We start from the raw sequence: 25,740 nt of genomic DNA on the forward strand, positions 1-25,740 counted from the left end.
TAGCCTAGGCTGGTTTCTCCAAGTTGTCCATTGACCTGCACACATGTGCCTTGGTCTGCCCATGTCCATATGGGTGCACACATACACACTTAAGCACACTCAAACAATAAAAAATAGAAAAGGTGGCTGTGTGTATTACATACATCTACTCCTGTAGGTTGCTCTATTGGACTGTGGACACCATTCAACAGAACCAACTCAACCGAGCCTGTATGAAACCAGAGATGTAGAAGTGGCTCGCTGTGGGGCCCAGGCGCTCTGGAGCTGCAGTAAGAGTCACTCAAACAAAGAAGCCATTCGTAAAGCTGGGGGCATTCCCTTGTTGGCTCGGCTACTGAAGACGTCTCATGAAGACATGCTTATTCCAGTGGTGGGGACATTGCAAGAATGTGCATCAGAGGTGCTCAAGCCATTCTGCCTTTTCTGTTTGTCCCTGTTCCCTTCTTATTTTCTTCCTTCCTTGCTTTCCATGTATGAGCACATGGTTATGAGTGTGTACATGTGTGCTCACGTGTGAGTGGGACATGTGTGTGGGTGAACATACATGTATGTGCAAAATAGGTCAGAGTCTGATGTTGTTCTCCACTTTATTTTCTGAGGTAGTGTTTCTTACTGAACCCGACACTCACTGATTTGGCTTGCCTAGCCAGTTAGCTTCCCCTGGGAATCCCCAGTCTCTGTCTCCTGAGCATGGAGATTACAGGCAGTCCTCTCTGCCCACCCAGCTTTTAATTGGGCCTTGGTGATTGAACCTCTGTCCTCATGCTTGTATGCCAAGTACTCCATACATAGAGCTGTCACCCTAGCCCACTTTTTCTTTCTTTAGTTAAGAAAACAATCTTAAAGTTTGACATGAAAGTTAAGGATCCTCCTCCCCCAATGTCAGCTTTTTTTTTAATTAGAGAAAAAAATCAAACAAATCATACACCAATGAAGTAGTGCAGCACTTGTGACATTTAGTTTTCAATGTTTGATGGTTCTTCTATCATTGGACAGATATGGGAAAGCTTGGACTTTGATGTCTGGTCAATTTCTTCAGCATAAATGTAAATAATTACAGTCACATTATACATGAATAAATATCCATATTTGTATATTTCCAGGAAAACTACCGAGCTGCCATCAAGGCAGAGAGGATCATTGAAAACCTTGTGAAGAACTTGAATAGTGAGAACGAGCAGCTGCAGGAGCATTGTGCCATGGCCATCTACCAGGTGGGGCCGACTCTCCAGGTCTTCCTTGCTCCTGTAGTTAAAGGCAATGTTTCTCCATCTACCAGGTAGAACCAGTTCTCTCCAGAGGCCCTCCTTGCTTCTGTAGTTAAAGGCAATGGTTCTAAACACGTGGTCTTGTCCTCTGGGGAGCCATGCTATTGTGCACTGTGTCTCAAATACCTGATAGAAACAAGAAAGGAAGGGCTGATTTGGGCTCGTGGTTTCAGACCATCATGGTGAAGTAGTCATTGTAGAACAGCCAGTTCATGGTGGTGGGGAAAGTGGTGGAAGCTGAATGCTTGAGAAGCCTTGATCTCTGACAGCCTCTGGTTTGACTTTTTGTGCAGTGTGCTGAAGATGAGGAAACCCGGGACTTGGTTAGGCAGCATGGAGGACTTAAACCCTTGGCCAGTCTGCTCAATAACACAGACAATAAAGAACGATTAGCTGCTGTCACTGGGGCAATCTGGAAATGTTCCATCAGCAAGGAGAATGTGATTAAGTAAGTAAGGAATTTATTCTATAATAAAATACAATCAAGTAGTGCTTTAATGTATGGCTGGCTCTGACTGTAATCAATAATGTGCATTCTGGAATAATGGGTAGAATGCAAAGGTTGTTATGAATAAAAGGCCCCTCTCTATCCTACTGCCCAGCAATTTTATGTGTAACAGGGCTGAGAGGATCATTGAAAACCTTGTGAAGAACTTGAATAGTGAGAACGAGCAGCGGCAGGAGCATTGCGCCATGGCCATCTACCAGGTGGGACTGGCTCTCCAGGTCTTCCTTGCTCCTGTAGTTAAAGGCAATGTTTCTCCATCTACCAGGTGGTGCAGACTCTACAGACAAGAGCCTTCTCTACAGACCTCCTTGCTCCTATAGTTAAAGGCAGTGTTTCTCCATCTACCAGGTGGAACCAGCTGGTAGATGTGTCTTTCCAAGTGCATATGCATATGTGTGTGCAAGTGTTTGCATCAGAGACCAGAAGAGGGAGTTGGGTCTTCATCTGTCACCCTCACCTACTCCTTGGAGACAGGTGCTTTCCCTAAGCTCAGGGTTGGGTTTTATTTTTTACAGCTGGACTGGAAGCCCCCAACCCCTACTTAGAACTCTGGCTGCTGGAGCGCACCATCACCCAGCTTGTTAGTGCATGCTTGTATCCAAACTCTGGTTCTCATGACTGTGCAGCAAGCATTTCTAATTGACTGCAGAGCCATCTTTCCTCCCCTATTTCCCATTTTTAAAAGATAAATGTATCAGTTGAATGACAACTAACCACTCTTAAAGAGTAGTTACTTTACATTATGATTTCATTTCATTTTAATTTAATTATGTTGTAAGGGTTTGAGGTGTTGTGGATCGAACCCCAGGCCTTGTGCTTGGTAAGCAGGTACTCCACCATTGAGCTACATCACTGGCTCTTATATTCCTACATTTTTAAAACAAATTACAGGATACTTATGAATTTTATTTATTTTGATTTTAAGCTTTTCTCTGTGTCTATTTCGAATTCACAATCCCCATGAATATTCCGAGGAAATTTTTCCCCTCTATTTGGTATTTTCTTTAAGAAATTTGCATGTTGTAACAGAAAATCAGTTTTCTTAATGATATAATCAAATTATCAGTGCACTAAAAGTAAGCTCCATTAATGTAAATTTTATTAATGGCAGCAATAAAACTTCACTCATATCTTGAAACATAAAGACTGATGAAGTTTATTAGGAGAAAGAATATTCTATATAGAAATCAGGGATTCTAAAATATATGCTTTTATACCTGCTTCATTTGATTTAAATACATACTGAAAAAGAGCACAGTAAAATTACATGAAGATATATGCTAAAAACTTACTAGCAATTTTTACTGAAGTGACTGGAGAAGACCAAATAAAATATTTTACTTGATATTTACAACTATATATAATATTTAGATCAAATAATGCACCTCCATTTTACCTCTCCAATTCCTCCCTTATCCTCCTCTTTCTCCTTCCAACTTCATTTACTCTGATTATTTTTTAATACTCACTGGATCCATGAGTGATGCCTGTGTGTACATGAGTATAAGGCCATTTACTGAGTATGCGTAACTTCTCAGAGCCACATCCCTGTAGAGGACTCTTCCCCTTCCAGTAACCATCAATTACCAGTAGCTCCTCATATTGGCTTGGGACTTCATGATCCCCTCCCCTGTCCATGATGCTATTTTGGACAGTCTTGCGAATGAAGTTCCAGGCTATATGAGTTCATGTATACCACTGTTTTGCTATGTCCAGCAAATACTGTTTCACAACAGACATCTACTCCTGGTTCTCCTTCTGGGATGATGCATGAGACTTGAGGGGAAGATGGTTTAGAGCTGAGCACTCGACAGTGACTTACTGTGTGCTCATGGACCTGTGGGGATCTCTGTATTAATCAGCTTGTACTGCAAAAAAAGAAGCTTCTCCAATGAGATTTGAGAGATACACTGACCTATAGGTGAAGACTGGAACTTAGAGTACAGTTCAATACTATGTCCATTTAGCAGAGTACTACTCATTGGTTCTTCCCTGGGTCAAGTGACCTAGCCAGTCATGGGATTTGGCCAAGCTCATCTCATCTTGACTTTCTCTTTAAGACCCTGTGAACATCTTGTCTTTTTCCTGTCTTTAGTGGCAGAGTTTTAAGCTTTTCTCCATTTGGCATGCTGTTGGCTGTCATTGTATATTGCTTGTATTGTGTTTAGATATGTCCTTTGTAGTTCTAGACCTTCCAGGATTTTTATTATGAAGGTATGTTGGCCTTTTCTACATCTAATGAGATGATTATATGGTTTCTGTCCTTGAGTCTATTTAGTGGATTGCAGTTACAGGCTTTCATAGGTCAGAACAAATCACTTTTAAAATCTTTTGAAATATAAAGATGCTATGTATATGTCAAAAATGAAAATATATAATGTAATTCATTTCTAATACAAGTTTAATATGGTTTGTTCATGTAAATCAATCTCTATGAGAGGAAAAAATTTAGGATGGATTCACAGATGCTAAGATTCATATGTGACTATATTATATCAAAGGCCATCCAGTGTCATGATTCAGAACATGACTAGGTAGCAGGTGGCTGGGTATGGGTGTGAACCTCACTGCTTAACAAGCTTCGGATCAGCCATTGGATAAGGGAGGTTAAATGGGGTCTACTATTTGTTATATGAGTCAAATGAGCATTGAGAATACAGTAATGAAAATACATGGCTAAATTAATATAAATAATTATTTAATATGGCTTTTTTTCTGAGTATCTTTTCTGCTAACTTTGGACTATAAACAACCTTCTTTTTCTGAACTTAAGGTTTCGAGAATACAAAGCCATTGAGACGCTGGTGGGACTTTTAACTGATCAGCCTGAAGAAGTTCTCGTGAATGTGGTTGGGGCCTTAGGAGAATGCTGTCAAGAATATGAAAACCGGGTCATCGTCCGGAGGTGTGGTGGCATCCAACCTCTTGTGAACCTCCTGGTTGGAATAAACCAAGCACTTCTTGTGAATGTCACAAAAGCTGTGGGCGCATGTGCTGTAGATCCAGAGAGCATGTCGTAAGTGGCCCTGGAGACAGGGAGAATGGGGGATGTTTGGATGGTCATAAGATGATCTGTCTCATCACCTAGAATTTTGAGGCACATATGATGGACACCATGTAACCACATGAATACTCATGACTTTTCTAACCAGAGAATTACCTTGAAAGAAAAGTGGGGCTGAGATATGGGCACTGGGAGATAGGGGGATTTCCAAAAGCCAATAATTTCCCAAGTGGAAAACATGTAATCAGCAAAGTTTTTCTCTGCCTTTTACAGAACAATTACTTTTCCATCTAACTAATAGTCTGGGTCACATCTGATAGTATTATATTTCTTATTTCTAGCCAATTCAGAAAACGTATTTCCATCTCCTATAAAGTGGCAAAGGAAATACCAGTGATTTTAAGTGGTGACTTTAATACTGGAATAAATTATTGTATATTAAAGAAAGATAGTATTTAAATGTGAATTGAAAATATTTGGGAAAAACAGTTGCTACTGAATATATGTGGAGCTTTTCTTTGTTATTATAACTATAGTGTAATAGCAATTTATACGGCATATGTACTTATATAATATTATATGAAATGTAGAGGCGATATAATGGATACAGGAGGGTGTGCCTAGAGCACATTCAGACACTACACCCCTTGAGCACCTGTATAGTTGAATGTCTGCGGGAGATCCTGGAACCAAGACCCAGTAGGTGCCAGAAGATAACTGTATATCATTCCTTATAAATACACATCTCTACCTACTCATCTATGTCCACCCACATATGTATGCATTGCATTTATTTATGTATTTACCTACCCACATACCTATCTATGAGAGAAAGGTTTATTTTAAGGGGTTTGTTCCTGTAACTGTGGAAGCTTAGTGAGTTCAAAATCCAATAGAGGTCAGCTTTCAGACTGGAGATTCAGGCTAGCACTGTGCTGGCAGAATTCTTTCTGCCCAGGAAAGATGCGTTGTTTCCAGTCTGCCACCTCAAGTGTTAATTTCATGCAAACTATCTTTCATCGAAATATGTTACATAAGGCTTGCCAAATATATGGGCAAGCAAAGGTCATAACAAAGAGGACTAAAACTTCATGACAGTTGTAGTCCTCATTGTTACTGCTCACATAATCATACCTCATACTATAGGCTTCCTCTGCTATTGGCAAGTACATCACCCAGCTATGGCTCTCCATCTGTTCAGTGACTCAAATTTCCATTCCTAAAGCATCTAGAGCCTTACTGGTTGCCTTAATTACTTTCTATTGCCATAGTAAGGCACCACGACCAAGGCAACGTATTGAGAAGAGAGTTTATTTGAGTCTCGTAGCTTCCGAGGGTGAGTTCATGACCATCATTGACGGGGAGCATGGCAGCAGGCAGGCAGGCAGGCATGACACTGAGGCAGTAGCTGAGATTTATACCCCTATTCATCAGCATGAGGCAGAGACAGAGAGATATTTGGGAATGCCATGGGCTTTTGAAACCTCAAAGACCAACCCTAGTGACACACTTCCTCCAACAAGACCACACCTCCTAATCCTTCCCAAACAGTTCCAACAAATAGGGACCAATCTTTCAAATGTATGAGCTTATGGAGGCTATTTTCATTCAAACCACCAGAGCCAGAGTAGTTTTGGCTGGATTGAGTTGCCATAGTTTTCCATAGGTTTTAACCACATATAGGTAACCACAGCAGTATTGAGCTGAGTCAGGGGATCTCCCATATTTCAGACATATTCTTCCTTCTCTCTCTAGTCTCACTCTAATGGCTCCTTGGTAGTCAGTGTTAATCATGGTGTGGTCACTTGCTTTTCTACATCATTGGTGGATTGATTCAGAAGTCACTTGGTGATAATTATTTCTTGGTGAATACGCAGGATCTTATTTACACAGATTAGAGCTTGTTTGTAGTCGCATCTTGTTTCCATGCACCTCATCCTCAATGATTCTAACAAGCCATTTCCAGTTCATTGGTTCCATTATGCACTGCCACACTTAATATTTTAAATAAATGTAGTTATTGACTTTTTGGTCCAATCCATTGGAGAAAAGGTCAAGGAAGTTAGTTTTATTCTTTTCTTATTCTGATTTTTGGAGACTCTTAAGTTTGGAAACAAGAAAGGCTTCAGTGACCTTCTTGATTGAGTTCTGAACAAAAGTAAAGTGAAAACTTAAGATGCTGAAATGTCAAGAAATGTGACAGAGTCAATCTACAAAACTCTCTGTGGATCTGAAAGAAAGGGTTGGCTTATGGTAGGGGCTATATAAAAACTACAGAAGAGTAAAGCCTAAAAGTAAATTATATTTTCCCAAACAAAGAGGTTGTCAAAGCCACAAATCTGAGACTGTGAGACACACCTGCCAAAGGTTGTGAATTATTGACTTGAAAGTAACATACTAAAGCTGCCACATCTCTTCAGGCTCCCCTCCAAATAAATCCCATGCTTGTCCAATGCACAGATAGCATTGGTTTTTATAGAGAACAGATTGGGGGAGTGAATGGCATAGGAAGAAGTATAGAATTACCTGCCAGATACCCAGTTTTCCAGATACCCAGTTTTGCCTTATACAACATCAGGAGAAATGGAGTCAGGAGAGTGATGTGGCAAGTTTGCTGTTATTCACAGCAGTGTTTAGCCCAAGAAGCCTATGGCAATGCTGGGTGGAAAGGACGTAGAGACTGATTGTCACATCACAGTAGAAGATACTCTAACCTGTTATTCTCAACCTGTGGGTCTTTATTTCTTTAAGGGTCAAATGACCCTTTCACAGAGGTCACATCAGATATCCTGCATAACATATATTTACATTATGATTCATAACAGTAGAAAGTTGTAGTTATGGAGTAATAATGTTTTGGCTTGGGGTCACCACAACACAAGGAGCTGTGTGAAAGCCTCGTAGTGTCAGGAAAGTTGAGAACCGTGGCTAACCTTTAGAGATTCGGAGATCAGATGGACTGATCAAATGTTCAGAATTGAGTAGAGATGAGATGTATTCTCTAGACAGACAGGAAGGGATGTTTTATGAAGTTATGTGAAGATACTATCACAATGGCTAGTAGATAAATTCAGATAAATTTTCTGCAGCCACAGATTCAAGAAGTCTTGAAAAAATTAATAAGGCAACATAAATCATCTTAAGCAACCGTTACAGAATCAAAAGAGGAGGACAGGAGCCAGGGAGATTGCTCAATGGGTGACATGTTACTGTAGAAGCATGAACATCTGTATGGGCATCCCCAGCACATACTAAAAAGTTGGGATTGGTGGCATGTTCCTGTAATCTCAGCACTGAGAGGTGGAGACAAGAGGATGCTGGGGTCTCAGGGGCCAATCAGCCCAGCCAAACAATGAGCTCCAGTTTCAGGAAAGGACTTTGTCTCAAAAAATAAAGTGGAGAATGGTAGAGAAAGCTATCCACCATCCACCTTGGGTCTGTACACATGCACACCGCCATGGTAAAAGAGTGTGTGTACCCTGATGATCCAAGAACACACAATTTAAAGAAGCTTAGTGCAGTGGCATGGGCTTGCATGGGGATGTGGAGACAAGTGAATCCTGGCCTCTCTGGCAGGATAGCCTAGACTACTTGATGAGATCCAGGCCAATAAGAAGGTCTTTCTCAATAAAAAGTTGTCAGCACTGGGGGAACAACACCCAAAATTGGCCTCACATCCATGAGAACTACTCACCTCTCAGCTCCATATACACGAGCACACACATGAACAAAAAAGAGAACAAAAATAAACAGAAGGGACTTGGGAGAGAGCCCAGTTGATAAAGTGCTTGCCCCAGAAGCCTAAAGATCTGAACTCTAGGCCCAAAAGCCACAAAAAAGCCACAACTGGTGACACATACTTGAAACCCCAGCCATGGGGACAGACAGGCAGATCCTGTTAATCTAGTAAGTATCCAGCAACTGAGAGGCCTTGTCTCAATAAACAAAGCAGATGGAGTACTAAAAGAACAACACAGTTGAGGTTGACCTCTGACCTCCACACACACATGAACACATGTACTTAAGCATACTTGTGACACACACAAAATAGAAAGAGAAAAATTGTTGAACCTAAAATCTTGGATTCAAAGAAAATACAATAAATATAAGTGAGAATCATCAGGAATGTGGTATCTACAAAATGAAGAATAAAGGTGATAGTAGAACGCAAGGAGATCTAGAGATTGTATTCAAGTTGGAACATGCTGGAACATGCTTTTGGGCTGGGAAGATGGCTCAGTGGATATATCCCTGCTGTGCAAACATGAGCGTTTTGGTTCTGGTCCTCAGAACCATGTATCACAAAGCTGAGTAGACAGCATGCAGCTTGGATCCCCAGTGCTGGGAGGGCAGAGAGGCGCTCCCAGGGACTTACTGGCCAGCCTCAATAGCCAAAATGGTGAGCTTCTCTGCCTGCTTCAAAGATAAGCCTCTCCTTTCCATAAGTCTCCAGCAGGTTCTGGCTAAGGTTCTTCCTCTCTTCTTGAGGCTCATTGTGACCCTGAGGCTCTTTCTCCTAATCCATTGCACCCTCTGAAGGTAACTACTCACCATCTTCCTTTCTGGATCCCATCTCTGCTGCTCTGTTACTCCTTCTATGATTAAGTTCAATGGCACTGACATGTAAATGAGTAATTATTATTCAGGTCTTTTAGTGGCATGTTCAGTTTGGATTTTGTTTAAAAGCCACTGAATGTCTCTAAGCTGAATAGAGACAAAGCATCTCAGAGGATCACTGCAAGTCAGCAATAAGGGCAACTTATTCTAAGCCTGTGAAAGATGAAGTAATGAACAGAGAAACGCATTCAAAAGCTGTGAAATATGAGGAGATGACTGAATATGAGTTGTAATGATGAGAGGGAATTAAAGACGGTAATCAAATGGTTCCACTCTCAATGCAGGGAATACAGCTAAGGGATAACAAGGGAACCTCAACTTCACAAGGGGAGATAGTTTGTTAATTACACATGGGAAGCATAATCCATATCCAGGCTTAGGGTAGCCACTCAGCAGGAACTTACAACTCACTGATGGTGAGTTCAGTGACAATTCTATAGACATCAAAGTTCCTGTGGACCCACGGGGCCAGGGCAGCTGGTCAAACTGATGTTCGTGTCTAAAGCTGAGGATAAAGATGTGAGCTAGCTTTGTAGGATAGCCATGACTAAGCAACTGAAGCATGGGTGCCATGTGAAAGATCACAAGGAGTATGGGCAATGAAAAATGAGGCAAGCCTAGTTGTGAAGGAAAATTATAGTGGAAAAAGGTGAGGAGGGATAAGCCAAGAGTTGTGAGGGAAACTAGAAGAGTTATTGAAAGAAACAAAGAAAACATGTAAAGCAAAGAAATTGACCATAAGTATCTGAATTGTTTTTCTTGTGCAATTTTCTGTGTATGCTCTGGTTTTCTCACAAGTGTTTTTTATAAATACACTGAAGCAATTTTAGAAGACAGTATTTTAAGTTCGGTAAAAATCCAAACAATGTTACTCTTGGCATCATATTTCAGACATGGATATTATTGTTAGAATTTTTTGATGCATTGCTTCTTTGAGCTATAAGCTGAATGTGAGGAAATGGTAAACTTGTCTATTTTGTGGTGATTGTGCATAATTCATGGGTTAGAAACTCATTTTGATGAACAGCAGCTGTATGTATTAGTGATTCATGGCTGTGGCTTAAACTTGGGTCACATAACTGTGTACATTTTTAGAACAGTTTCACTAACTACAACAGAGTGCACAAACAACTCTCAGTAAGATGAGAGATGTCATCTTAATAATAACCATGCCTTTACTGAATCCTGTATCTTCATGAAATTCTGATTTTGGGAAGCTCCATTGACTTTTTTTCAGTACTACAGGAAGCTGTTGTGACAATAGCCACCTAAGTTGTTTCATATTGGTCAGAAGTCTCCCTGGGATGTGTAAAATATCACAATAGATATTAAGTCTTTGGATAAATAGATTGGTTTATGCTGAATTTTCCATTCTTGTTTATTTATTTTTATCTTTCTTTTTGTGCATATGATATGTGTGCACATTTGTGTGTACAAATATCAGTGTGGGCATAAGAAGCATGACTTGGAAGCTAAAGGACAACCTCAGCAGGTGTCAGTCCCCAGGTGTCAGTCATTATTTCAGACAGGGTCTTTCATTGGCCTGGAATTCAACATGTAGAGTAGCCCAGCTGAACTGAAAGCCTCATGGATCTGTTTGCCTGTCTTCCCAGCATTGTAATTATAAGCACACACCATCACATCCAACTTTTGTTTTCTTGACGTGGGCCCTAGGGACCAAACTCAAGCACTTCTATGACAGTCTTGATTACTTAGATAGTATGACCAAAGCTCGTTATAAAAACAAAACAAAACAAAACAAAAAAAAACATTACTTGGGCTCATGGTTCCACCATGATCATTACAGTGGAGAGCACAAGAGCAAGCGGGCAAGCATGGCATTGGAGCAGTAGCTGAGAGCTTACATCCTGATCCACAAGCAATGGGGTCAACAGAGCTAACTGGGAATGGCCCCAGTCTTTTGAAACATCAAACCCTGCCCCTCAGAAACAATCCTCCTCTAACATGTCCACACCTCCTAATCCTTCCCAATCAATTCTGCCAGCTGGGGACCAAATATTAAAAATGAGCTTATTCTTGCTCAAACCACCACATTGACTGAGCCATCTCTCCAGCCTTTGATGGCTTCTTTGCGAACTAATAAAAGATGAACTTTTATCACATTAGTATAAAGAGGTAACTGTCAAAACATTGTAGAGTTTTAAGGTCTATTCAGAGTTACTGCGGCTTAGGTCTTCTCACTCATGTTTTGTGCATTTGGTCTCTACAACTGAAGCTGAAAACCACTTAACAAGATTTGTTAGCTGTGCATTCCTGTCTGTCTTTTTATGTAACTTTTAGTTTGGGCTTCTTAAAGGCAGAACCTGTATTATTTGATGCATAAATTCTTCTACTTGTGGTAGATTGTGACTTTTGATATTCCATTTGCTGTTCTTGCTCATGGTTAATGCATTTAGGGTTGTTTTCTGCTTTGTATGACATTAAGATGTTATCTCTGCTTTCCTAATTGTTTGCCTGTTACATCTTAGGCTAGTCTTTTTTCTTAATACATTTTATTGGTTTTTCGTATGGAGTATGTATACAGATCTTGTTTGGTGAGTTGAATTAAACATTTAGTTCAGTAAGTGAATTAAGCCATTCACAAATATTTATTGATGTGACTGAAATGTTTAGGCACAAGAAATATCATACTTGTTAATTGTATTCCATAGAATTTGCTATGGCTCTTTATCAAGTTTACAGTCTTTGCTCTTTTGTTGTCATTTAGGATAGTGGATGGTTTGTGTTTTTGCCCTAGTGATTATTATTATACCTACAATTTTTTATGATGTTCTTATTCTGTTTAAATGGCATTTTTGCTCTTTCTTTTCCCCTCACTGGACTTTGAGCACACTGCTTTTGCTAGCCTGGCTGGCCATGGAATCTGCCTGTCTTCACTCCCCAAGTATAAAGTACAGCCATGCACCACCATGCCTGACTTTACATGAATCCAGGAGGATTGGATTTAGGTCCTCATGCTTATGCAGTAAACACTTTAGCAACTGAGTCCTCCCCTCTGCCTGTAGCTACTGCTATCTTTTATTCACAGCTTTCATCTAAATAGTAATCAGCAGGTTTGCTCTACTTCTCTTTTCCTTCTCCCATGATTTAGTCATATGAGATTTAATGATTACTATTCAGACATTATTATTCCAACCTGCACCCCACCTTTTCTGTAATCTTAGGTCAATGATTACTTGTGTGCATGCACACTATATGGTAATATATCTATGCACATAATACATACTAATCATTGGGTTCTTGCAGAAATTCTGTTTATATTTTAATTATTCAGTGTCTTCCAATAGAGTCAGCAAAATGGCTACTGGTGACTCAGGGTACAGAAGTTATTAAGGGTTGACACTGGATTTAAATGCATGCTTGGATGTTAGTGTGATTAGCTGTAATGTCTTTGGCTCCCACTCTCGTTCACTAAATTTGACTTTGCTCCCTGCCCCTTGCTTCCTTGCCAAAGGCCCAGGACACCTATTGTTGAATAGTATCCCCTAGGCATGACATGGAAAATGAACCCATGAAATCTCAGCAATGTGGTTGCCTGAACAAGACTAGCATAATGATAACACCAGGCAACATGCCAACACTGACATGGTCACATCCCTGGATGAAAAGCTACAGGTCATCAATGGCTCCTAAAAGAGGGAGTATTAGTTTCCTCTAGGGATAAGCTCCCACACAGAATACCCAATACCAAGTGGTCAACCTTGGACACATGTATATATAGGCTAAATATATGAACAATGCTAAATGGGCTCATTAAGTCATATGTACATATGCATATATGTGTAACAATATTAAAAAAAAGATACCATGAATTTGAGAGGAGAGACATGGGAGTAGTTTGGAGGAAGGGATGGGAAGAAGTGAAACTGATATAGTGTTCATGTATGAAGTTCTCAAAAAAATAAAAAAAACACCCAGACATCTTTGTTATATATAATTAAGCACAATTTAAAAAAATTTGTCTAATATTCATCTAATTTTTTTCTTTGTAGATTATTTTGTCTCTTTGTCTGGGCCCTAGAGGGTCTTTTTGTAAACAGACAGTAACTTCTCCTTACATACAGCATATACATGCATACTCTTTTGTGAGCCTCATTGCACTCATGCCGTGTGAGTATTGGACTTGACAGCTCTTGTGTGAGTGTTGGTTGGCCTGAAGTACAGCCCATATAGAAAAACAGAATTGAGGATTTATTTTTCATCTTAACACAGAACCAGCTTTCAAATACACAAATTTTCAGAGGACCCCCAAAATTTCAATAGTGAAAAGAGCTTTTATTTTGCTTTCCTCTGTTCCCTTTCTATAAGAAAACTAGGTAATAAACTCACATATCTTCATGATCTTCTCAATCCCTAATGTTTTATACAAAATGCCTGGCATGCATGATCCACAACGTGCTGAAATCCTGATGATCTGTATTTCCTGTTGTATCAAAATAACCTCAGCATTTAAAGGTCAGCCCTTGAGTGTAAGTATGTTGTAAAAGAGTTAAATGTCATGTTCTTTAGAAGAAACCAGGGTGAAGTCTGTCATACCCAGGATTCTAAGAAATTTTGCCCAACATTTACTTAACTGGCACACAAATTTCCCACAATTTATCCCACATTTTCCTCCCACACATAGTAAAATGAACATTTGTTGAGCTGACTGTCACAGGGCCCAGTGTCATGTGATCAGGCAGTGAAAGCCTCTTTATACAGTGCACACAAGGATAGAATTAAAACCACCATGGGATGGAGGACTCTAAATTTCCTATGTTCTGTGGTTCAAATATAATTATGCTGCATTTATATGGCTTTAAAAGATTTTTTTGCATCAGGTTTATTTGTTCTTTTTAAAGGAAAATAGTCCAGCTATGCTTGTGTGTACACAGAAGACACACAATCCCTCTGTGGCTTCCCAGATATGCTTGTTGCTGTAAAACCAGGGTCTGTGAGCTTTTAGGGTTTATACAAACATGAAGTGTATGGCTTACTTGTTTTTAATCTTAACATTTTCTTTATTTTGTATTTTCCTTTTTCATTTGCATGCTTTTAAAGGCATATAAAGTTAAATACAAAAATATAAGTGAATCACTGACCCTTCCAATTTTTATTTTATTTTACATGTATGGTATGTTGCCTAAGTTCATGTCTGTGCACCACTTGTGAGCCTGGCACACAACAAGATTGGAAGAGGGCAATATATCCACAAGAACTGTGGTCATAGACTGTTATAAATTGCCATGTGGTGCTGGGAATTGAATCCAGGTCTTCTGGGAGAGCAGCCAGTCTCTTAACCATTGAGCAATCTCTCTATTCCAAATCTCATTTTCTTTAAAGAAATATATTTAGTTTATTATTTTTAATACACACACATGTGAATGTGTGTGTGTGTGTGTGTGTGTGTGTGTGTGTGTGTGTGTACGTACATATGTCTATAGAAGTCAGAAAGGGGTTGGGATAGGGGGTCAGTGGGGGGCAGGAGAGGAGGGGAGGGAGAGGGAATTGAGATTGACATGTAAAAGAAGCTTGTTTCTAATTTAAATTTAAAAAAAAAGATTGCTTCAGATTGCCATGGACCTGGAATCACAGGCAGTTGTGAGCCACCAGATGTGGGTGCTGGGACCTGAACTCAGGTCCTCTAGAAGAGCAGCACTCTCAACTACTGAGTCATTTCCACAGTCCCTCAAATTTCCTTCTCAAATAAGTGCTAGGCATTCTCGACTTGAGGAATGAGTAGGTGTTTTTTCTCCACATTAGATGCAATCAGTTGTGGTATGCATGTAGGTCAGTAGCCTCATATGTGGATGACTCTCTACTCTTCTTGTGAGAAATAACACCTGTGTACACATTGAAATGAAAGCAGTAAGTTTTCAAAATATGTTTTATGTCTGAGTGCTCTACATGTATACCTTCATGCCAGAGAGGGCATCATATCCTATTATATATGGTTGTGAGCCACCATGTGGCTGCAGGGAATTGAACTCAGAATCTCTGGAAGAGCAGCCAATGCTCTTAACCACCAAGTCATCTCTCCAGCCCAGCAGTAAATTCTTAAGCTGTGAAGTATATATGTACAAATGAAAGTGCACCATGCAGTAGTAAATTATTGGGAAGGGAAGCAAACAATTAGAACACTGTCATTACTCTCCCCTGACTATCACAGCCTAACCCAGGAACTAGCCAGACCTCCATCTGTGGTCCTCTCCTTTCTTGCTCTTTTGGCTATTTGTGTCTTGCTATCTTCATGAAAGTAGCCCTATGGGTTAACATTGCTTCTGATGCAAGCATGAGAGGAAGTTTATGGTGTGTGCTGGTTTTGTCTGGTTTTTCTTGTTCCAAAGTGATAGGTTGTTTTATGCTTAATTTTTCATTTCATGAGTTTTAGTAGCTGTGTACATTCAGCCCCCAGCCAACAGTGGATACAGGACATCTCCTTCACCCCCAAAGGTTCACTGCTGATGTTTTTAAATTAGTTGTTGCTCTGGACCAAACAAGCCCCTGTTTGATTTCTGGCTCATTTTGCACATTCACAGTGTGGCATTCTATTGTAGAATAGGCACTTAATTGTTAGAAAATGGTGGTGGAATTTCACACTCCCACTAGTGTCAAACACTTACTATTGTAAGGTTTCTTTTAAATGAGTCTAATATGATGAAATGGTATGCTTTTTGCAGAATTCATTTTTATTTTCTGATAGTGATTTCAGGTAACTTTCTTGTTATCCACATGTAAATACTTTTTAAAATTTTATGGCTAGTGGACTCTATAATTTAGAAGTGAACTAGTGTTTTTAGTTTTTTAATGGAAAAGGTCAGAGTTGATTTTTCATATAACATCCAGCTGTCCCAATATAATTTGTTGAAATTGACTTGGTGTCTTGGTTGTGATGCAACTGGTTAAGAAGAAAGGCCTTATGAAGTTGTGCCCTAATTTTCTTGCCTTCAGTTGGCTGGCATTTCACTTAGGTACATTGACTCATGGTGCTATTTCCTTGTGATAGTTGTGTCAGGTTTTAGACATTATGCAGGCTGATACTTAAACAAGTAGAGAAACTATGTCCCCTTTTCCCCACTGACTTGCTTTTCTTTTTTGTGCCAGCACCTCACTGTTTTTTTTTAATAATTTATTTAACTTTATTTTATGTGCATTGGTGTGAAGGTATCAGATCCCCCACAGTTGTGAGCTGCCATGTGGGTGCTGGGAATTGAACTCAGGTCCTCAGGAAGAGCAGTCAATGCCCTTAACTTCTGAGCCATCTCTTCAGGCCCCACACCTCACTGTTTTGACAACTATAGCTTTGTAATAAATAGTATGGATCTTCCAACTTTTTTTAGATGCTTTGGGCTATTGTTTGGATTTCTAGATAAAACTTTGAATCACTTTAAATTTGTATAAAGTTGTGCAATTTTAATAATTATTGTTAGGAATATCAATTAATTTGGGGAAATGCATTTTTCTTTTTAAATTTTGACTCCAGAACATGTTATGACTTGAGTTTGAAATCCTCTAGATGACCTGGATACCACAGCAGCCTTCCTCTTGGGTTTGGCTGCTGATCTTTTGCAGAATCCATGTCTGAATCTGTGATAGACAATGTTTAGGTGCCTCATTTGCCCAGCAATGTTTGGTCTCTCAGCCTTGACACTCAGTCATACTTTCTCTTGTGCTTGGTAAGGCAGCTGCTTTTGCCACAAGTCAACTTCTGAAGGTGGTGGCCTTGGAACCATAGCTGGGTCACATGTGCCTCCCATTGTGATGCTTTTCAAATGACTAGGTTACCTTCGCTATCTTCTGCTGCCCAGGCCAAAGAAGTCAGAAGTGAAGGCACTTCTGCTATTTCACTGATATTGTGAATGTGGTGTATAGTGTCTCTATTCATCTAGATGTTTAATTTATCATTGCAATATTTCATAGCTATTAATGTAGAAAATGTGTGTTTTTAGTACTTTTCTAAGTAACTGTTAATGTTATAATGAGTATTAATTATTTTAATTAATAGTTTAGTAGTTGTAAGCTACCGTGTGTGTGTGTGTGTGTGTGTGTGTGTGTGTGTGTGTGTGTGTGTGTGTGTTCAAATATTTTAGCATATCTTTATGTGTTTTAGGAAAATTGCCTACTACTGTTTCTGATAATTTTTGGCAGATACCATAATTGTCTTCATATTAAATCATGTTATCTGCAAATGATAACAATTTCCTTCCCATCCCTCACCAGTCTGCTTGCCTGTCATAGTTTTTGTACCTCTACCAAGATGATCAGATTATTTTATTTTACTATTAATTGATTGATTTTTGAAAGTTGAACCAATCTTCTATTTTTGAGATAAAATCATCCTGTTTTAGTTACTTTTTTATTGCTATGATAAAAGACCACCATGGAAAGTACCTTAGGAAAAGGTGTATTCCATCCAGGGAAATTAGGCAGAAACCCAAGGCAGGAGCTGATGCAGATTGCATGGAGGATTGCTGGCTTGCTCTTTGTGGCTTGCTCAGCCTGCTTTCTTATAGGACCCAGGGCCATTAGCCCAGGGGTGACCCCACCCACAATGGGATGGGACCTCCCATATCAATAATTAAGAAAGAATGCCCTATAGGCTTGACTACAGTCTTATGGAGGCATTTTCTCAATTGAGATCCCGTTGTCTCAGATGACTCTAGCTTGTGTCAAGCTGACAAAAATTCAGCCAGCACAAACACTGACCACATAGGCTAATATCCTTTTCACATTAACTTGCATCCAGTTTAATGGTATTTTATAATTTGTGTTTACACATAGGTGCATTGATTTCATTTCATTTTCTTATAATGTTTTGTCAAGTTTTTGTTTCAGCATTATAAAAGACATTGAGAAAATAATTTCTTTCTTATTCTTTGATATAATTTGTGTAAAATTATTTATTACTTAAACATTTGATATAATTGACTAGTAAATCCATCTGGACTTGAGTCTTCTTTATTGAATGAGCTTGGATGTTTAAATTTTGGGTGCTGAGAACCAAAACTAGGTCCTCTGCAAGTGCAACAAGTGCTCTTAATCAAAGAATTCAACAGCTGATGGAGACTACATTGGTTTTGTATTTAACCACTGTTTACAGTGCTATAATAAACACAGAATCACACATATCTATTTGCTCTCTCTGATACTTCCATTTGATTTTTTGGCATATAGAAGTTAACAGCTGTTGCTTAATTTCTAAAACTTTCAGTGTTTTCCATGTTGTTATCAATTTCTGCTTAAGACAGTAAGGGCAGAGAATCCTTTTTCTGTGATTTTAGGGTTATTTTTTTTTAGATTTATTTCCCAGGTATATGGCCTATTTTTGTAAATATACACTCACACTATGAAATATATATATTCTGCTGTAATTTTATATATCATTTATGAAATGCTGATTATGGTTGGGAGTGATAGAACACTTGCCTAGCATGTTATAGACCATGGCGGGGGGTTCAATCCCAACTACATAAAACAACAAAAATAAATGTTAAGTCAGGCCAGATAAATGTATTGTTTAGTATTCTCTATATTTATATTGTTTAAAATTTTTATTTTGCTGGGTGGTAGTAGTGCATGCCTTTAATCCCATTACTTAGGGAGGCAGAGGCAGGTGGATCTCTGTGAGTTCAAGGCCAGGCTGGTCTACAAAAAGAGTTGTTCCAAGACAGCCAAAACTACCCAGAGAAACACTGTCTCAAGAAAAAAAATTACAAACTCCTGAAAAAGGACTTATACATTTTTTTAAAATCACAGTTATAGATTGTGGTTTTCTTATTTGTAGGGTTTTTTTTCCCTATTTGGAATTCATTTGTATTTATTCATAGGTTTTTCCCTTTGTTAGAAATTCTCTTGTATTTATTTTAGTTTTTTCTCTGTTTGGAGTTCTTTTCCATGCTCACTGAGAAGCCTCTGTCTCCTCCTCCATTCATTCTCCCAGAATCTCCAGGTCTCCCATCTTTAGCAGTCCCTTCCCATTGCAGGTGTTCTTCTCAAGCTGCTCAGGCACTGACTCATCCTTAAGTTATTCAGGGTTTTGTTGTAGTGACAACATTCCTGAGGAAAAAAATAATTTAAAGGTGGAAAAGTTTGTTTTGGCTTCCAGGTTCCATAGCTGTCTCCACTGATTTTTAAGTTATTGTGAAATATATCAGCACAGCACAGGGAGTACAGTGCAGTAAAGCTCTGAATTTCATGGTGCCAGGAGATATCAAGGAAGGGAGGGACAGAGGAGGACAAGGTGGACCCTTCGAGGATGTGTCCCTCAATTTTTCCAAACAGGCCCCACTTCCTACTTTCTGTTACTGAGAGACCCCAACTCAAGTCTAGCCTGATACCCACCAGCATGTATTTAAAAATCACTCTGGCCACACACAGCTCTGGGACAAAGCACACATGAAATGGCTGGTCATGGTGACCAGTCTCTGGAAATTGTTATTATTACTAGTTTCTATTATCTTCAACAACTGTCTGGTTTCTAAAAATTGTTATGAGTTACCCTGCTCCAGAGCACCCAAGTTTTGAAAGTAAGCATAAGTCACAGAGTATCATTCCATGAATCGACTAACGCATCAGTTAGGTCAAAGATCTCATGAACTGATCACTTTCCCAACCCCCCACCTCCAGCCATTCATTGGACCAAGCCCTTGGGAGACATTTCATATTCAAACCATGACTGCTATGATGGATTGTCCAGATACTATATGTTCTTTATAGTCTCCTGTTCAGCCACTGGTCCCTCATCCTGCTCAGCCTCCGATGTCCCAAGCTAGGCTGCTACACTACGCCCTCACTCTTTTCACAGTATCCAGGCTATCATCACATCTCTGTATATCCTCAGTAATGTCTTCTCCATCACTCAAGAGTTCTTAATTTCCTCATTGGCTTTACTTCCAAAGATTGCTTTAATCACACTGTCTAGAATCTGAATCTTTCCTCCTACCTCCACAGCATCATTTTTGTTTTTAACCCTGTGCTAGGATGAAGCCACATTGCCCTCTACTTTAGATGACTGATTTCTTTGCCTCATCATGGCTATAGGACTTGGGCAAGGGTAAATATTTTTACTATCACTTGGAGGATATTTTTCATTGTATATAGAAACCTAACTTTTTAATTTTCTTCCCACACTTTATAAGTGTCATCCTGATGTCTTCTTGTCCTTTTTCTGTTGAGAAGTCAGCTCCCTAACGTCCTCAGACTTAATCTTTGTGTCCCTTCAAAATTCAAATATTGAAATCTAATCCTCAGTGTGAGGGTATTCGGTATTGGGACTTGGGAAGTAATTATATCACGAGTTTGGAGTATTCATAAATGGAATCAGGGCTCCTTTAAGAGACCCCCATAAAGATCCCTTACCTCTTTGTGCAATATGAGGACACAGCAAGAACACAGCTTCTGTAAGCCAGGAAGTAGGCTCTCACTGAGTACCAATCTGCTAGAGCATTTACATTTGACTTTCTTAACCTTCAGAGCTACGGGGAATAGCTAAAATGCTGTTTACTAACCAGACCTGCTTCTCACAGTCTATTCAGCCTGAATGGAGCCAGGCATACCCTGTTTCCTTTGTTAATTTCAAGATGTCTCTGTGATTGAATTTTTAATAATTGGAATATGTGTGCACAGGTGTGGGTTTTAAGCAATTACTATTGTTTCTCCTGTTTGGGGTTTACTGAAGTCCTTGGACCTGTGAAATGATGTTCTCATCAATTTTAGAACAATCTCAATTATTACTTTCACAAATATCCTCTTTTCTTCTCTTGCTGCAACTCCAATTATACATATATCGTTTCATTTAATACCATTCCACTGGCATTGTCTCCTGTTTTGTCTTCTCTCTCTCTTTTTGTCTACTTTGTCTCTTTGATTTTCAGGGGGGAATCCCTTTAATGGTCTGTAGGTTCACACTGCTCTTTCTTGCCATGCCCAGTCTGCTGTAACCCCATCACATGAGTTCTTTATTTCTAGTAGTGTTTTATTAACCTGGAATTTTTACTTATTCATTATAAACTGGGGGTGGTGGTGATGAAGAGAGTTTAATTATATAACTTTGTAGTCAACAAGAATAAGGAATACATAATAAGTAGGTTATAGAGTTCATACATGTACAATTAAACCCCATATAGTCCTGAAAGAGGTATGAATAAAGGTATGAATAATTATATATATATATATATATATATATATATATATGTTGTGTAGCTGGTATTGTCTATATAATTACCTATTAAATTCTAGGATAAAAATCAATGAATTTTTTGTAGGTAAAATGGCTGATTAAAGAAATTCAAGTAATTAACAGATTAAGGGTAGAGTAATATATAAAATAAAAATAAATATTTTGTTATCTGGAGGTATGAAAGTCTATTCTGAGATATACTAAAGATTAAAATCATAAAGTTTAATAACATGAAATGTAATCAATGAAGAGTTAAGAAGGAAGTGAGTTTGTCAGCTCGCAGGAGTAATCACAACTGGCACTAAAACAAAAGAGTGAAATACTCATTGTCCATTTAGGGAACTTGGGCAAGCTGTAGTTGATGAGAGGAACTATGGAATGTCAGCTGCTCAGGCTGAGAAACTGGGGAAAGCCTCTATTTCACAATTTCCAATAAAATAATTCTGTTAGATGAGTGTTACAAAATGCCAGTGCTACACAATATAGACAGCTATTGGGACAGCGCCTGTCAGGGTGACCTACTGGGTGGAAAGAGAAACACATCTTCACTGCAGAAAGCTCTGGGGGTCGCCAGCATAACTAACGAGCTTGGCTTTGGAGATTGAGCGATGAAACATCTCTTACTGTAACATTTTTACAAAGCATGCAACATTATGATTTCAAAATACATTGGTTTTCCCAGAAAGAACCAATAGCCTTGCCCGTGCGCCATGATACAAAACCAATTGTTTATATCTGTGGCCTTGGTGGGCACGGAAGCCAGCCAGACATTTTCCAGCCCTGGTGATGTTAACACGACACAGGAGGCCAGGAGACAGAAGCAGCTGCATCTTTTTCTAATTTTGGCATTTTGTTTGTCCATTTTTTGCTGGGGGGTGTGGATTGAGACCAGGCCTCATGTACTTCAGGTTGGCCTCATATGCTCTAGCAGCTGAAGATGATCTTGAACACCTGATCCTCTTGCCTTCATCTCCCGAGTACTAGAGCTGCAGGTGTGTGCCACCAAACCCAGGATTGCTATTAATTTTTTTAAAAAAGAAAAAAGCCAGAAATTGAACATCTAGCCATCTCCTTAGAGCTGTTATGCTGACAACAGCTTGATTTCCATGGTAAAATAGACAAAGCTTGGAAAGGCATAGGTCAGCTTTGTTATATGATGTAAGTGATAACAATAAAATTCCCTTCATATAAGAATGAGAACTAGCACCGTTGGAAGCGAATTCAAAGCAAGCTGGCAGTCAAATTTAAGAGCTACAAAAAGGGGGTAAATGCATGGAAAGTGGGTAATTTTGAAATTAATATCACCTGTGAGGCCACCATTGCTCCACAAGAAGCAATAAACTTGCAAAGAAACTCTGCATAAATATGTCCTCAATCTAGAGACAATTTAAAATAAAAACATTACTGGTTAGAATGGAACCATGTGCTTTGCCAGTGTGAGGTTTTTGAAGGAATGCGCTGGTGTTGGGAGATACTTTTCTGGTTTACTGAAAAAAAAGAAATAAGCAAAGACCGTCCTGTTTCAGATCTGCTCAACCAGTATCCTTAGGCTGTGGTCACAGCCCTGTGCATGGCAAACTATGTCAAATACCTCCGTCAGGGAGGTCACCCTGTGCTGGAGGGGAGAACACATCACTGCCGGCAAAAACACTGTGCTGGGGCTCCAGGAAAGGAGGGGGATTCTTACAAAGCTTAGAGAAGCCAGAAGACCTAAAGGGGGATGTTTGTTTGTTTGTATTGTTTTACTTTCCTATGTTTTTGTTGAGGACAGGGTCTCCTCTGTAGCCCACACGGGCCTGGAACTCCAGAACCTTCGATTTCAGGCTTCCAAGTCTTGAGATTTTCAGGTGACTTTCTTATGGGCCTTGGACATGGGCTCACACGGTCACTGTTAGTGGAGAGCAGTTTTCTGCGCCCATGACATAGCATCTTCTCTCTTCACATGGCACACACCCATGTACTTGTTACAGCAATGGTTGTTAGCAAGGTGAATATGGCGCTTGGGAACCTTGGCGGGTCCCACAGCAGAAGGCCGGGGACCAAGGCAGGTGAGAGATGCGGCAGGTGGAAAAACAGAGACCTGCTGATGTGATTTATATGAAAGTTTACTGGGGGGGGGGGATAAAAAAATAAGGGAAGGAAAGAGAGAAGAGATAAAGAGAGACAGAGATACAGAGGCACAGGGAGAGAGACAACGGCAGATGTCTCCTCAGAGAGAGAACAGAAGAAGAGACAGGGAGGAGGGTGAAGTTCTCCTCTTAGTGGGCCAGGGTATGTAAGCCCACCATGCTGGTGGGTGGAGATTCCCAAGGGGCAGAGCCAGGTTTGCCTGGATTACAACAATGATCCCTAGTCCTTCGTGAGACTATACTTCCTCCTTATCTGAAGATTCTTGTTTATGAATCCCTGTACTCTATTATAAATAAAGGTTACAGGGGCTGGAGAGATGCTTTTGGAAAGGACCCAAGTTCCCTTCCCAGAACTCAGACATTGGCACAACCACCTTGTACTCCAGCTCCTCCTGGATCTGATGTCTCTGGCCTTCAAAGACACCTGCACTCATGTACACCTATCCCTCATAATTAAAAATGAAATGAAAGTCTTTGAAAGTTATGAATATCCTTTCAGTTTTATCCTCCGAGGTTTGGACACGGGAGGACACTGAAAATTTCTGAGTTGTCCAGAGCATGTTTCTAGCTAAGGTCGAGAAAGGTGGGCCTCTGCCTTTTTAAAATTATTATTCCATGGGGTCTCACAGCCTTCCTGCCTCAGCCTTCCCAGTGCTGGTGATCACTGGTATGTCTCACGATACTTCAGCTCTTACCCTTATGTCATGTCTGTGCATCCTCATGCTTTGGACTGGGGATGATGTCATCAAATGCCCCTAAAAGGAGTCCTGAAGCACTATCCAGGGTCTGTAAGCACCAGAAAGCTGTAGTGTGCCTTTCAAACATTTGTGTCTGGTAAACTTCGTTTGAGTTATACATAGTGCTGTACGATGTTTATTCAGTAAGGTCTCATTTTGAAAGCATACATAGAACAGGGTATATATGATTGATTAGTGAAAATGCTGTGTCAAATGCTCCCAGGAAGAGGCCTCATCTTCCCACCAGCCCAGCCATTCAGTATTTGCTCATGTGCTGTTTGTACTGATTTTGGGGTACATAACAAACCCTGGTAATGAGAAATGAATGCATTTATTACTTGTGAGTGCCAAGTCCTTAATGTTTAGTAAATAGTGGTGGAGTTTAATGAGAAATTGTTTGGATAAGAGAATTGGAAGAACTAAATCAGTTTCTTGAAAACAATTACTGAACTCAGAATTAGGGTTCTAATACTATGTAGGCAACAGGAAGCCATCGGACATGATTGTGAATTGCTTAACAGGGTTGACGGAGCCTTGTGCAAGGTGGCATCAGGGGCAGAACTCACATCCCTGCTGGGGTCGCTGTTCACAGGGAGCTTGTGCAAGCTCCAACCATACCTTCCAGGGGAGTTATAGTAGGAATGGTAATGGAGAGAAGCTGAGAACATCAAGCCAAAGCATGCTGGTTCTCAGCAGAGCTGTCAACAGGGAGTGACTACCAGGAGCAGGTAACTGAGAAAGGGAATCCTGGGAGTCAGCCATTCCATAATGGGAATGGAGCAGAGGAGGGATACAGCTGACTTCTCCTGACCAGTTCCCATGTGTGCAAATGTTTTTTGTGGTATTCTTCTCATACTGTGCAGCCACTCCCCTTCTACTTTTAAGACATCAGTAATAGATCATAACCCTTATTCCTTGTGACGAAGCAGGTGGTGAATTTCTGAGGCTATGGAATGAAATGAACAGTGATTTTTTTTATAGCTAATTGTAAAATTTTGTCTTGGGGAAAAGGATGTCTTTGTGTGTGTGTGTGTGTGTGTGTGTGTGTGTGTGTGTGTGTGTGTTTGTATAGTACATGTATATGTCTCTATGTGTGCACAAGTGAGTGTGCATTTGAAGACAAGAGGTTGACATAGAGCAACTTCCTGGATTGTTTTCCTCTTTATTTTATTTACTTTAAATTTTAATTAGATTTCTTTAATTGCATGTATGCCTATGTGTCTGTGGGTTGGTATGTTCTTGAATAGGGTATTGGATCGTCTAGATCTGGAATTATAGGCAGGCAGTTTTGAGCCATCC

General features: G+C 39.8%; 1 protein-coding gene across 1 annotated transcript in view; it reads left to right on the plus strand.

Annotated features, from left to right (window-relative positions):
• The window catches only part of Armc4 (armadillo repeat containing 4), a 154,095-nt gene that overhangs the window by 58,733 nt on the left and 69,622 nt on the right, over positions 1 to 25,740 (plus strand). Inside the window, exons 13-16 of the mRNA XM_035441473.1 lie at positions 158 to 400; positions 1,104 to 1,214; positions 1,562 to 1,716; positions 4,550 to 4,792. Coding sequence (XP_035297364.1) covers positions 158 to 400; positions 1,104 to 1,214; positions 1,562 to 1,716; positions 4,550 to 4,792 — 752 coding nt within the window. The remainder of the gene's footprint in view (positions 1 to 157; positions 401 to 1,103; positions 1,215 to 1,561; positions 1,717 to 4,549; positions 4,793 to 25,740) is intronic.

The sequence above is a fragment of the Cricetulus griseus genome, chromosome 3, assembly GCF_003668045.3.
Source record: "Cricetulus griseus strain 17A/GY chromosome 3, alternate assembly CriGri-PICRH-1.0, whole genome shotgun sequence".
Taxonomy (NCBI): Eukaryota; Metazoa; Chordata; class Mammalia; order Rodentia; family Cricetidae; genus Cricetulus; species Cricetulus griseus.